We start from the raw sequence: 14725 nt of genomic DNA, 5'->3' as shown, positions 1-14725 counted from the left end.
AAAAACAAAAAAACCAACTCCATGTTCAGATTTCAAAACCTGAGCCCATTTCCCCTCGAATTCTGCTGTCTTCTGTTCTTGGATTCCTTTTCCTCCAAGAAAGGAAGCAGCACCTAAGCCACCATCAGGAAAGCCAGAAAGAAGGTGGCAGGGAGCCCTTTGGGACGGGGATCTCCCCTTGCTGCAGACAGTTCTCCAGGAACCGTTCGAGACGTATCAAAGACCCCATCTGTCCTGAACTGGTGATGGCTTCAATTCGGGGAAAATATTCTTCCTTTATGAGTAGCATCATCTTCCAGAACTGAAGCTGGTACTGTTTCATGAGCGCATTCCCACATACCTCTAAGAAGTCAAAGAGAAGAGTGGCGGTCACATCTGCCAGAGGCTCCATGTTCAGGAGCTGTGCCAGCCAGCGCCAGCCATGGTTTAAGCCATGAGGATGAGCCCCTTGTCTCTCTGCATAAGGCCAGCGGAGTTGAATGATAGCAGCGTAGAGACGAATCATGCCAGACATCCTCTTCAGAAAGCTATCTTGTTGTTCTACTTTGGAATCCTTGACTTGGTAGCCAAGGAGCTTCTGATATTCTTCCGAGGCCATGCCCTCCTGGAAGGCTGGGTAGAAAGGCACGGAGTAAGGGCATTTTTTGTGAAGATGAGCAAGGATGAGTTCCCCCACTCTGGGATGGAGTTCCCAGATTCCGGATGCCACAGCAGCAATGGGGAATGCTGCTTCGTGATGAGAAGCCACTTCTTCTTCTCCTTGTTTCACGAATTTCTCTGCCAGCTTGTAGTGGACAAAGTCCAGGCCTTGTTGGTGGTTTGTCACTGACACAGACCGACCACCGCAGGGGACAGCTTTCCCCAAGAGCAGATTGTTGATCTTGTCAAAGATCTCCTTCAGCTGTGAGCCTGCTATTGTAGAGATCTGGCTCACAGGAATAGTGGCAGCTTTCTGCAGGTCCATTTTGATCTTCTTGGCCTCCTGATCTTTGCTATTGGTTAATGCATCAAAAGCCAAGACACATTGATTGGCAGCATCCTGTAGCTGCTGGTACCACTGCATGGTACCGTCTCCTGCTTTGACGTGGAGGCCTTCTCTCTGTTTCCCTCCGGGACACTGACCAGGATCTGGGGTCTCCTTCTCGGCTCTCGGCCGCTGCTCCAATTGCCCCTGTTTGTCCTCGCACTCCTCTTCATCTGGCCTCCTCTTTTCCTCAGTAGCCTTGGCCATCTCCTGCTGTAAACCAGTAAGCACGTGCCGCATTTCCTGCAGGGCCCGTTCTGCGGTGGCTTCATCTTCTGGGGCAGGAAAACCTCTCTCACTGGCGCTCCGAATGATGTCTGAAATAAGCGCACACAACTGGTCTCCCCTGCCTCCAAATGCAGACAGATCCCGTCTCGGTAGGCCGTTGTGCCGATAACTGGCACCCAGCTGCTGGTTGAGCTGCAGTGCCTCCTCTTGGAGGGCATAGAGACGCCGCCAGCGATCCTGGCCTTCTTCTTTCCTGAGCCGTCCTTGCCCCGTGTGCCTCGATGGCTGCTGCTCAGCCTCACGCAGCTTCGGGTGGAGCATGTGGGCTCTGTGACGATGTTCCTCTTGGAGCTGCTCCTGCTGACCCTGTGTTTCTCGGAAACTTTTCTCCATCCCTTCCCGAAGGTCCTGATACTCCTTGTGCTGTTTCCGTGACGTCCGTTCATCAAACCGCTTCAGCTGCTCTGAGGCCATCTCAGAGAGGAGCCTTGCCTTCCTCTCATGCTCTTCCTGCCTCTGCCTCAGTCCTCTAGTTCCCTTCAGCCTGTGTACCTCCTCATACAATCGAATGCATCCTTCCACCTCCGTTCCCCGCGAGGGGCGAAGTACCACAGATTTTGCCTGATGGAGTTCATCCTCCTGACGCCGAGTTCCACTTGGAGCTGCAAGGGAAACTGGCGAGGAGACCTTTGCATGTCTGGCAGGGGTCTGAGGAACAGACAGTACTTGGTCAGGAGCAGAAGAGAGCGATGAATCCTCAGAGGGAAGTCGATTCTGCTGAGAGGGAGGCAAGATGTGGTCCGCCACGCATCCAGAGGAAGTCGACCACTCAGGAATGGACATGCGTTCTTCCAAAGTCTCCTGGCCCCTCAACGGCCAGTCGCGGTGGTAGGACAAGGGTCCTCTGTCGGAGCTCCTCGGGGCCTGCAGGGCCTCCCAGCAGCGGCCCTCTGACGCCATCACCGCTTCCCGCACAGACCCGACCACGGCTTCCACGCCCGCGCCGGGCGGCAGCTCACAAGAAGAAAGGCTGGTCACAAGTCCGACACTCGAGTCGGCCGCCGTGGCCTATTCTATCTCAACTCAGAAGTTTCTTTACCAAAGAGAGAGGAGACAATAAAGTAGGAAAATGTACAGGGGATAGAAAAGTGATTTCTCCTCTCTCAATCCAGGCCGAGATTACTCACTACTGGCCTTCCTGGGTGAGAGATTTAATCAGGAGGACTCCTCCAAGATGGAAGCGAGCTCTCTCCAGAAACTAGGAGAGGAGTCAGCCTTTCCCTCACCCCACTAAAAAGTAGCCCAGGAGTCAAAGTCCAAGTCGGAACAGAGCTCCCAGCCTCAGTCTCTAGCTCAGCTCCCTCTCTCTCCAGTCAGGAGAGTAGCTCCACAAGAGTGACTCAAGTCCCAGGATCCTTGGCTTTTTATGGTGCTTTCTTGTCCCCTCCCCTCTTCACAGGGGCCAATCACAGTTTTAGAGGGCAGGGCTTCAGTGGGAACCAGTGCTCCCCTTCTGGAGGGGTGGCTACTCATCAAGAGGGTTCACACCTTCCTGGCTGTCTGGGATTCTGGAGGTGTGAACTCTGCTCAGAGGATTCACAAGTTTGGGCCATTTTGGCCAAGGCCTTTCACTGACTTCACATCTAAGTTCACACGGCCTGCCCATGCATCCTACCCTAGCCCCTCCACCCTAAGTTCACACTTAAGTTCACACCCTACTCATTCCTCCACACCTCACCCCTTTGCATTCTTTCCCCCAGCTAATGACCCTTCTTCCTCTGCCCCTCCTTCCCACCCCGCCCAATTCCATTCCCATACCCTTCCCACCTCTGATCCTTCTGGGCCTTTGGGACAACACCAAACCGTCCCTCTCAGTGGCCCCAACCCTCCCCTTTCTTTCTGCCACCGACCCCATTGACAATGGATTAAGAAGCCTGGAAACAGGAACAGGAGTAGCCCGTGATTCGGATCGGTCATTCCCATTAAGGGAAGTACCCACTTTTAATGACAATGGAAACTCGGTGTCTGTAAGATGCCACACACCTTTTTAACCTTGAAGATTTAGATCAATTCAAGGACGATCTGCCATCGTTTGAGGAAGAACCAATATGAATGATAAGAGGATTGGAGGGCGTATTCAGAACTTTTGACCCCACTTGGGTGGATGTTGGACATTGATTTAGAAACATTTTTGACAAAAAGAGGAGGAAAAAAAACCAAATAAACACGTCATCTCTCTGGCTAATCAGAAGAGAAGAGAGGTAGGAAAGGACACTATTGGCCAACTGAAGAACCAGATTATACAAAACTTCACCAGGCCAGAGAAGCATTTTTGATAGGCCAAGAGAGCGTGCTCAGAAGGACCTGAAAAATGGTGAAACTTTGAAAGAACCCGACAAGAACTTGATGGAGACCCTTTCCCAGGTTATGGACGGACTTATTGACGTAGGAAATACGTATATGCACCTTGATTTGTCCAGAGAAAGGGACATTAGGCAAATACATAGGCAATTCGTAAGCTGAATAGTGCCAAAAAGAGCACAGAGACAAAAAAAAACAAAAAAAAACGAGTGTGAGACTCGGGGAGGTTTGATAAGGGAGCCTTGAGAAGTACCTTTTAATTCTAGATCAACTGTCATGTCCAAGTCCGCTGGACATGTCTAAAGATGACTAAGTGACCTCGTACTTATCAACTAAGATACTTTATTAGCAATCAGTTAGTCTTATCGCTGCCCTGCCAGGGAAAAAGCACTCAGGTACCCCACAGTGGATGGACTCCAGTGTCAGAGAAGGAGAACTCTGGCCACCTGCAACAACCACACTTACATATAGGCACCACGCTATGACCCTAAAGACATAGCCAAAGGCGTAGGGAATGATTGCTCTCATGAAGACCCAAACAAGAATCCACTCTACCACGAGTTAGAAATAAAACTTTTATTAATGGTTTTAGAAGTGTATTCAATCATTCAGAGAACGAATCACTTCATATCACATTCGTATTAAAAAAAAAAACTATTACACATATACATTATACACATCATCAAGGCATATAGATGTACCTACTGAGATTAAAGGAGAAGGGTTCTTTTCTTCACAACAAATCTAAAATCTCCCAACAATTCAAGATCTGGATTTCCCTGAAGGACATAGGAGACCAGTGTCTTCTGGTTATTCTGCAGATTCATAACATCTATGTGTGCTCAACTTGTGGCTCCTTAAAACTCCCTCGACATTGAATACCGAGAGCACTGACCTCTGAATCTTAGATTAACTGCAAAAATTAAATGGGATTTGGCCACGATGTGGACAATTAAAGCAAAGCAAGCCCTAAGGAAATTAATACTCTGCAAAAGCTCCCAATACCGCCACTTTTAAACATCCATTTGGCTCATCCAACTCAACTGCATCTTTAGATGGGATATATATGCATTGCTGAAGGGACCATGCATTTTTTTTTAATTGAACAAACTCTCTCTGAACCACATATAATACAAAGTTGTGAGAAGCAAATCAACCAGAAGCCAGACATGATTCTAAACATAATAGGCTCTGGAATACACTTATGACGGTTTTACCAATGATCATTACCAAAAGCATTCTCCAAAGCTTTGCTCCTTTTCAAGGGATTTGGCTAAATATGAAGAGCTCGCTGTGCTCTGAAGCTAATGTCCAAACCGCTAGACAAATACAGACAAAGGGGAGGAAAAGGGAGACAGGTGCTGTGGCAGGAAGGGCACCGAACTTGGGGTTAGAAGACTTACGTTCACATCGTAACTTCATCACTGAAGAGCAAAGTAACTCTGAGCAAGCCACGAGCTTTCTGAGCCCGCGTCCTCATCTGGCAATCAGGGACAAGAGTAGGAATTACACTACCTCTCTGAACGAGTTTGTGGTAAGGAGCAAGATAACGGGAAAGCACTTTGTAACAGTAAAATGATGACCAATGTGAAGTGTTACCATCATAATTACAGACCAATAGCCGTTCTTTATGTCTTTCATGAAGAATCAAAGTGCAGTTCCTTTCCCTGTCATGGTCGTGAAAGCCAATTGTCTTGGTGACTCCTGTTTCTGCGAGGTGAAGACTTCTTTCCGTAATTCATGATGAAGTTTGAGAAGACGTCCAAACTGTGAAAACCACCTGGGCCTGGCCATGAGATTTAAAAAAAAAGAAAACAAAAAACCCAACTCCATGTTCAGATTTCAAAACCTGAGCCCATTTCCCCTCGAATTCTGCTGTCTTCTGTTCTTGTATTCCTTTTCCTCCAAGAAAGGAAGCAGCACCTAAGCCACCATCAGGAAAGCCAGAAAGAAGGCGGCAGGGAGCCCTTTGGGACGGGGATCTCCCCTTGCTGCAGACAGTTCTCCAGGAACCGTTCGAGACGTATCAAAGACCCCATCTGTCCTGAACTGGTGATGGCTTCAATTCGGGGAAAATATTCTTCCTTTATGAGTAGCATCATCTTCCAGAACTGAAGCTGGTACTGTTTCATGAGCGCATTCCCACATACCTCTAAGAAGTCAAAGAGAAGAGTGGCGGTCACATCTGCCAGAGGCTCCATGTTCAGGAGCTGTGCCAGCCAGCGCCAGCCATGGTTTAAGCCATGAGGATGAGCCCCTTGTCTCTCTGCATAAGGCCAGCGGAGTTGAATGATAGCAGCGTAGAGACGAATCATGCCAGACATCCTCTTCAGAAATCTATCTTGTTGTTCTACTTTGGAATCCTTGACTTGGTAGCCAAGGAGCTTCTGATATTCTTCCGAGGCCATGCCCTCCTGGAAGGCTGGGTAGAAAGGCACGGAGTAAGGGCATTTTTTGTGAAGATGAGCAAGGATGAGTTCCCCCACTCTGGGATGGAGTTCCCAGATTCCGGATGCCACAGCAGCAATGGGGAATGCTGCTTCGTGATGAGAAGCCACTTCTTCTTCTCCTTGTTTCACGAATTTCTCTGCCAGCTTGTAGTGGACAAAGTCCAGGCCTTGTTGGTGGTTTGTCACTGACACAGACAGACCACCGCAGGGGACAGCTTTCCCCAAGAGCAGATTGTTGATCTTGTCAAAGATCTCCTTCAGCTGTGAGCCTGCTATTGTAGAGATCTGGCTCACAGGAATAGTGGCAGCTTTCTGCAGGTCCATTTTGATCTTCTTGGCCTCCTGATCTTTGCTATTGGTTAATGCATCAAAAGCCAAGACACATTGATTGGCAGCATCCTGTAGCTGCTGGTACCACTGCATGGTACCGTCTCCTGCTTTGACGTGGAGGCCTTCTCTCTGTTTCCCTCCGGGACACTGACCAGGATCTGGGGTCTCCTTCTCGGCTCTCGGCCGCTGCTCCAATTGCCCCTGTTTGTCCTCGCACTCCTCTTCATCTGGCCTCCTCTTTTCCTCAGTAGCCTTGGCCATCTCCTGCTGTAAACCAGTAAGCACGTGCCGCATTTCCTGCAGGGCCCGTTCTGCGGTGGCTTCATCTTCTGGGGCAGGAAAACCTCTCTCACTGGCGCTCCGAATGATGTCTGAAATAAGCGCACACAACTGGTCTCCCCTGCCTCCAAATGCAGACAGATCCCGTCTCGGTAGGCCGTTGTGCCGATAACTGGCACCCAGCTGCTGGTTGAGCTGCAGTGCCTCCTCTTGGAGGGCATAGAGACGCCGCCAGCGATCCTGGCCTTCTTCTTTCCTGAGCCGTCCTTGCCCCGTGTGCCTCGATGGCTGCTGCTCAGCCTCACGCAGCTTCGGGTGGAGCATGTGGGCTCTGTGACGACGTTCCTCTTGGAGCTGCTCCTGCTGACCCTGTGTTTCTCGGAAACTTTTCTCCATCCCTTCCCGAAGGTCCTGATACTCCTTGTGCTGTTTCCGTGACGTCCGTTCATCAAACCGCTTCAGCTGCTCTGAGGCCATCTCAGAGAGGAGCCTTGCCTTCCTCTCATGCTCTTCCTGCCTCTGCCTCAGTCCTCTAGTTCCCTTCAGCCTGTGTACCTCCTCATACAATCGAATGCATCCTTCCACCTCCGTTCCCCGCGAGGGGCGAAGTACCACAGATTTTGCCTGATGGAGTTCATCCTCCTGACGCCGAGTTCCACTTGGAGCTGCAAGGGAAACTGGCGAGGAGACCTTTGCATGTCTGGCAGGGGTCTGAGGAACAGACAGTACTTGGTCAGGAGCAGAAGAGAGCGATGAATCCTCAGAGGGAAGTCGATTCTGCTGAGAGGGAGGCAAGATGTGGTCCGCCACGCATCCAGAGGAAGTCGACCACTCAGGAATGGACATGCGTTCTTCCAAAGTCTCCTGGCCCCTCAACGGCCAGTCGCGGTGGTAGGACAAGGGTCCTCTGTCGGAGCTCCTCGGGGCCTGCAGGGCCTCCCAGCAGCGGCCCTCTGACGCCATCACCGCTTCCCGCACAGACCCGACCACGGCTTCCACGCCCGCGCCGGGCGGCAGCTCACAAGAAGAAAGGCTGGTCACAAGTCCGACACTCGAGTCGGCCGCCGTGGCCTATTCTATCTCAACTCAGAAGTTTCTTTACCAAAGAGAGAGGAGACAATAAAGTAGGAAAATGTACAGGGGATAGAAAAGTGATTTCTCCTCTCTCAATCCAGGCCGAGATTACTCACTACTGGCCTTCCTGGGTGAGAGATTTAATCAGGAGGACTCCTCCAAGATGGAAGCGAGCTCTCTCCAGAAACTAGGAGAGGAGTCAGCCTTTCCCTCACCCCACTAAAAAGTAGCCCAGGAGTCAAAGTCCAAGTCGGAACAGAGCTCCCAGCCTCAGTCTCTAGCTCAGCTCCCTCTCTCTCCAGTCAGGAGAGTAGCTCCACAAGAGTGACTCAAGTCCCAGGATCCTTGGCTTTTTATGGTGCTTTCTTGTCCCCTCCCCTCTTCACAGGGGCCAATCACAGTTTTAGAGGGCAGGGCTTCAGTGGGAACCAGTGCTCCCCTTCTGGAGGGGTGGCTACTCATCAAGAGGGTTCACACCTTCCTGGCTGTCTGGGATTCTGGAGGTGTGAACTCTGCTCAGAGGATTCACAAGTTTGGGCCATTTTGGCCAAGGCCTTTCACTGACTTCACATCTAAGTTCACACGGCCTGCCCATGCATCCTACCCTAGCCCCTCCACCCTAAGTTCACACTTAAGTTCACACCCTACTCATTCCTCCACACCTCACCCCTTTGCATTCTTTCCCCCAGCTAATGACCCTTCTTCCTCTGCCCCTCCTTCCCACCCCGCCCAATTCCATTCCCATACCCTTCCCACCTCTGATCCTTCTGGGCCTTTGGGACAACACCAAACCCTCCCTCTCAGTGGCCCCAACCCTCCCCTTTCTTTCTGCCACCGACCCCATTGACAATGGATTAAGAAGCCTGGAAACAGGAACAGGAGTAGCCCGTGATTCGGATCGGTCATTCCCATTAAGGGAAGTACCCACTTTTAATGACAATGGAAACTCGGTGTCTGTAAGATGCCACACACCTTTTTAACCTTGAAGATTTAGATCAATTCAAGGAAGATCTGCCATCGTTTGAGGAAGAACCAATATGAATGATAAGAGGATTGGAGGGCGTATTCAGAACTTTGGACCCCACTTGGGTGGATGTTGAACATTGATTTAGAAACATTTTTGACAAAAAGAGGAGGGAAAAAAAACCAAATAAACACGTCATCTCTCTGGCTAATCAGAAGAGAAGAGAGGTAGGAAAGGACACTATTGGCCAACTGAAGAACCAGATTATACAAAACTTCACCAGGCCAGAGAAGCATTTTTGATAGGCCAAGAGAGCGTGCTCAGAAGGACCTGAAAAATGGTGAAACTTTGAAAGAACCCGACAAGAACTTGATGGAGACCCTTTCCCAGGTTATGGACGGACTTATTGACGTAGGAAATACGTATATGCACCTTGATTTGTCCAGAGAAAGGGACATTAGGCAAATACATAGGCAATTCGTAAGCTGAATAGTGCCAAAAAGAGCACACAGAAAAAAAAAAACAAAAAAAACGAGTGTGAGACTCGGGGAGGTTTGATAAGGGAGCCTTGAGAAGTACCTTTTAATTCTAGATCAACTGTCATGTCCAAGTCCGCTGGACATGTCTAAAGATGACTAAGTGACCTCGTACTTATCAACTAAGATACTTTATTAGCAATCAGTTAGTCTTATCGCTGCCCTGCCAGGGAAAAAACACTCAGGTACCCCACAGTGGATGGACTCCAGTGTCAGAGAAGGAGAACTCTGGCCACCTGCAACAACCACACTTACATATAGGCACCACGCTATGACCCTAAAGACATAGCCAAAGGCGTAGGGAATGATTGCTCTCAGGAAGACCCAAACAAGAATCCACTCTACCACGAGTTAGAAATAAAACTTTTATTAATGGTTTTAGAAGTGTATTCAATCATTCAGAGAACGAATCACTTCATATCACATTCGTATTAAAAAAAAAAACTATTACACATATACATTATACACATCATCAAGGCATATAGATGTACCTACTGAGGTTAAAGGAGAAGGGTTCTTTTCTTCACAACAAATCTAAAATCTCCCAACAATTCAAGATCTGGATTTCCCTGAAGGACATAGGAGACCAGTGTCTTCTGGTTATTCTGCAGATTCATAACATCTATGTGTGCTCAACTTGTGGCTCCTTAAAACTCCCTCGACATTGAATACCGAGAGCACTGACCTCTGAATCTTAGATTAACTGCAAAAATTAAATGGGATTTGGCCACGATGTGGACAATTAAAGCAAAGCAAGCCCTAAGGAAATTAATACTCTGCAAAAGCTCCCAATACCGCCACTATTAAACATCCATTTGGCTCATCCAACTCAACTGCATCTTTAGATGGGATATATATGCATTGCTGAAGGGAGCATGCATTTTTTTTTAATTGAACAAACTCTCTCTGAACCACATATAATACAAAGTTGTGAGAAGCAAATCAACCAGAAGCCAGACATGATTCTAAACATAATAGGCTCTGGAATACACTTATGACGGTTTTACCAATGATCATTACCAAAAGCATTCTCCAAAGCTTTGCTCCTTTTCAAGGGATTTGGCTAAATATGAAGAGCTCGCTGTGCTCTGAAGCTAATGTCCAAACCGCTAGACAAATACAGACAAAGGGGAGGAAAAGGGAGACAGGTGCTGTGGCAGGAAGGGCACCGAACTTGGCGTTAGAAGACTTACGTTCACATCGTAACTTCATCACTGAAGAGCAAAGTAACTCTGAGCAAGCCACGAGCTTTCTGAGCCCGCGTCCTCATCTGGCAATCAGGGACAAGAGTAGGAATTACACTACCTCTCTGAACGAGTTTGTGGTAAGGAGCAAGATAACGGGAAAGCACTTTGTAACCGTAAAATGATGACCAATGTGAAGTGTTACCATCATAATTACAGACCAATAGCCGTTCTCTATGTCTTTCATGAAGAATCAAAGTGCAGTTCCTTTCCCTGTCATGGTCATGAAAGCCAATTGTCTTGGTGACTCCTGTTTCTGCGAGGTGAAGACTTCTTTCCGTAATTCATGATGAAGTTTGAGAAGACGTCCAAACTGTGAAAACCACCTGGGCCTGGCCATGAGATTTAAAAAAAAAAAAAACAAAAAACCCAACTCCATGTTCAGATTTCAAAACCTGAGCCCATTTCCCCTCGAATTCTGCGGTCTTCTGTTCTTGGATTCCTTTTCCTCCAAGAAAGGAAGCAGCACCTAAGCCACCATCAGGAAAGCCAGAAAGAAGGCGGCAGGGAGCCCTTTGGGACGGGGATCTCCCCGTGCTGCAGACAGTTCTCCAGGAACCGTTTGAGACGTATCAAAGACCCCATCTGTCCTGAACTGGTGATGGCTTCAATTCGGGGAAAATATTCTTCCTTTATGAGTAGCATCATCTTCCAGAACTGAAGCTGGTACTGTTTCATGAGCGCATTCCCACATACCTCTAAGAAGTCAAAGAGAAGAGTGGCGGTCACATCTGCCAGAGGCTCCATGTTCAGGAGCTGTGCCAGCCAGCGCCAGCCATGGTTTAAGCCATGAGGATGAGCCCCTTGTCTCTCTGCATAAGGCCAGCGGAGTTGAATGATAGCAGCGTAGAGACGAATCATGCCAGACATCCTCTTCAGAAAGCTATCTTGTTGTTCTACTTTGGAATCCTTGACTTGGTAGCCAAGGAGCTTCTGATATTCTTCCGAGGCCATGCCCTCCTGGAAGGCTGGGTAGAAAGGCACGGAGTAAGGGCATTTTTTGTGAAGATGAGCAAGGATGAGTTCCCCCACTCTGGGATGGAGTTCCCAGATTCCGGATGCCACAGCAGCAATGGGGAATGCTGCTTCGTGATGAGAAGCCACTTCTTCTTCTCCTTGTTTCACGAATTTCTCTGCCAGCTTGTAGTGGACAAAGTCCAGGCCTTGTTGGTGGTTTGTCACTGACACAGACCGACCACCGCAGGGGACAGCTTTCCCCAAGAGCAGATTGTTGATCTTGTCAAAGATCTCCTTCAGCTGTGAGCCTGCTATTGTAGAGATCTGGCTCACAGGAATAGTGGCAGCTTTCTGCAGGTCCATTTTGATCTTCTTGGCCTCCTGATCTTTGCTATTGGTTAATGCATCAAAAGCCAAGACACATTGATTGGCAGCATCCTGTAGCTGCTGGTACCACTGCATGGTACCGTCTCCTGCTTTGACGTGGAGGCCTTCTCTCTGTTTCCCTCCGGGACACTGACCAGGATCTGGGGTCTCCTTCTCGGCTCTCGGCCGCTGCTCCAATTGCCCCTGTTTGTCCTCGCACTCCTCTTCATCTGGCCTCCTCTTTTCCTCAGTAGCCTTGGCCATCTCCTGCTGTAAACCAGTAAGCACGTGCCGCATTTCCTGCAGGGCCCGTTCTGCGGTGGCTTCATCTTCTGGGGCAGGAAAACCTCTCTCACTGGTGCTCCGAATGATGTCTGAAATAAGCGCACACAACTGGTCTCCCCTGCCTCCAAATGCAGACAGATCCCGTCTCGGTAGGCCGTTGTGCCGATAACTGGCACCCAGCTGCTGGTTGAGCTGCAGTGCCTCCTCTTGGAGGGCATAGAGACGCCGCCAGCGATCCTGGCCTTCTTCTTTCCTGAGCCGTCCTTGCCCCGTGTGCCTCGATGGCTGCTGCTCAGCCTCACGCAGCTTCGGGTGGAGCATGTGGGCTCTGTGACGACGTTCCTCTTGGAGCTGCTCCTGCTGACCCTGTGTTTCTCGGAAACTTTTCTCCATCCCTTCCCGAAGGTCCTGATACTCCTTGTGCTGTTTCCGTGACGTTCGTTCATCAAACCGCTTCAGCTGCTCTGAGGCCATGTCAGAGAGGAGCCTTGCCTTCCTCTCATGCTCTTCCTGCCTCTGCCTCAGTCCTCTAGTTCCCTTCAGCCTGTGTACCTCCTCATACAATCGAATGCATCCTTCCACCTCCGTTCCCCGCGAGGGGCGAAGTACCACAGATTTTGCCTGATGGAGTTCATCCTCCTGACGCCGAGTTCCACTTGGAGCTGCAAGGGAAACTGGCGAGGAGACCTTTGCATGTCTGGCAGGGGTCTGAGGAACAGACAGTACTTGGTCAGGAGCAGAAGAGAGCGATGAATCCTCAGAGGGAAGTCGATTCTGCTGAGAGGGAGGCAAGATGTGGTCCGCCACGCATCCAGAGGAAGTCGACCACTCAGGAATGGACATGCGTTCTTCCAAAGTCTCCTGGCCCCTCAACGGCCAGTCGCTGGGGTAGGACAAGGGTCCTCTGTCGGAGCTCCTCGGGGCCTGCAGGGCCTCCCAGCAGCGGCCCTCTGACGCCATCACCGCTTCCCGCACAGACCCGACCACGGCTTCCACGCCCGCGCCGGGCGGCAGCTCACAAGAAGAAAGGCTGGTCACAAGTCCGACACTCGAGTCGGCCGCCGTGGCCTATTCTATCTCAACTCAGAAGTTTCTTTACCAAAGAGAGAGGAGACAATAAAGTAGGAAGATGTACAGGGGATAGAAAAGTGATTTCTCCTCTCTCAATCCAGGCCGAGATTACTCACTACTGGCCTTCCTGGGTGAGAGATTTAATCAGGAGGACTCCTCCAAGATGGAAGCGAGCTCTCTCCAGAAACTAGGAGAGGAGTCAGCCTTTCCCTCACCCCACTAAAAAGTAGCCCAGGAGTCAAAGTCCAAGTCGGAACAGAGCTCCCAGCCTCAGTCTCTAGCTCAGCTCCCTCTCTCTCCAGTCAGGAGAGTAGCTCCACAAGAGTGACTCAAGTCCCAGGATCCTTGGCTTTTTATGGTGCTTTCTTGTCCCCTCCCCTCTTCACAGGGGCCAATCACAGTTTTAGAGGGCAGGGCTTCAGTGGGAACCAGTGCTCCCCTTCTGGAGGGGTGGCTACTCATCAAGAGGGTTCACACCTGCCTGGCTGTCTGGGATTCTGGAGGTGTGAACTCTGCTCAGAGGATTCACAAGTTGGGGCCATTTTGGCCAAGGCCTTTCACTGAGTTCACATCTAAGTTCACACGGCCTGCCCATGCATCCTACCCTAGCCCCTCCACCCTAAGTTCACACTTAAGTTCACACCCTACTCATTCCTCCACACCTCACCCCTTTGCATTCTTTCCCCCAGCTAATGACCCTTCTTCCTCTGCCCCTCCTTCCCACCCCGCCCAATTCCATTCCCATACCCTTCCCACCTCTGATCCTTCTGGGCCTATGGGACAACACCAAACCCTCCCTCTCAGTGGCCCCAACCCTCCCCTTTCTTTCTGCCACCGACCCCATTGACAATGGATTAAGAAGCCTAGAAACAGGAACAGGAGTAGCCGGTGATTCGGATCGGTCATTCCCATTAAGGGAAGTACCCACTTTTAATGACAATGGAAACTCGGTGTCTGTAAGATGCCACACACCTTTTTAACCTTGAAGATTTAGATCAATTCAAGGAAGATCTGCCATCGTTTGAGGAAGAACCAATATGAATGATAAGAGGATTGGAGGGCGTATTCAGAACTTTGGACCCCACTTGGGTGGATGTTGAACATTGATTTAGAAACATTTTTGACAAAAAGAGGAGGGAAAAAAACCCAAATAAACACGTCATCTCTCTGGCTAATCAGAAGAGAAGAGAGGTAGGAAAGGACACTATTGGCCAACTGAAGAACCAGATTATACAAAACTTCACCAGGCCAGAGAAGCATTTTTGATAGGCCAAGAGAGCGTGCTCAGAAGGACCTGAAAAATGGTGAAACTTTGAAAGAACCCGACAAGAACTTGATGGAGACCCTTTCCCAGGTTATGGACGGACTTATTGACGTAGGAAATACGTATATGCACCTTGATTTGTCCAGAGAAAGGGACATTAGGCAAATACATAGGCAATTCGTAAGCTGAATAGTGCCAAAAAGAGCACACAGAAAAAAAAAAACAAAAAAAACGAGTGTGAGACTCGGGGAGGTTTGATAAGGGAGCCTTGAGAAGTACCTTTTAATTCTAG

The 14725-nt window shown here is 49.5% G+C and overlaps 3 protein-coding genes across 3 annotated transcripts; all 3 read right to left on the bottom strand.

Annotated features, from left to right (window-relative positions):
• Positions 1-124: 124 nt before the first annotated feature.
• On the bottom strand, positions 125-3043 carry LOC130458436 (mRNA export factor GLE1-like). The gene has a single exon (XM_056824192.1). It carries the CDS (start codon positions 2210-2212, stop codon positions 125-127), a length of 2088 nt encoding a protein of 695 aa, XP_056680170.1. The 5' UTR covers positions 2213-3043.
• A 2504-nt stretch (positions 3044-5547) lies between these two features.
• On the bottom strand, positions 5548-7635 carry LOC130458107 (mRNA export factor GLE1-like). Its single transcript, XM_056821085.1, has one exon. The coding sequence runs from the start codon at positions 7633-7635 to the stop codon at positions 5548-5550; it is 2088 nt and encodes a 695-aa protein (XP_056677063.1).
• Positions 7636-10970: 3335 nt separating this feature from the next.
• LOC130458106 (mRNA export factor GLE1-like) lies at positions 10971-13058 on the bottom strand. The gene has a single exon (XM_056821084.1). It carries the CDS (start codon positions 13056-13058, stop codon positions 10971-10973), a length of 2088 nt encoding a protein of 695 aa, XP_056677062.1.
• Positions 13059-14725: the final 1667 nt, after the last annotated feature.

This window comes from Monodelphis domestica, chromosome 3, assembly GCF_027887165.1.
Source record: "Monodelphis domestica isolate mMonDom1 chromosome 3, mMonDom1.pri, whole genome shotgun sequence".
Classification (NCBI taxonomy): domain Eukaryota; kingdom Metazoa; phylum Chordata; class Mammalia; order Didelphimorphia; family Didelphidae; genus Monodelphis; species Monodelphis domestica.
The sequence above is the reverse complement of the archived record's forward strand: the minus strand, read 5'-3'. Positions and strand labels throughout refer to the sequence as shown.

Coding starts and splice junctions, on each gene's coding strand:
- LOC130458106 (XM_056821084.1), bottom strand. CDS start 13,058: ATGGCGTCAGAGGGCCGCTGCTGGGAGGCCCTGCAGGCCCCGAGGAGC.
- LOC130458436 (XM_056824192.1), bottom strand. CDS start 2,212: ATGGCGTCAGAGGGCCGCTGCTGGGAGGCCCTGCAGGCCCCGAGGAGC.
- LOC130458107 (XM_056821085.1), bottom strand. CDS start 7,635: ATGGCGTCAGAGGGCCGCTGCTGGGAGGCCCTGCAGGCCCCGAGGAGC.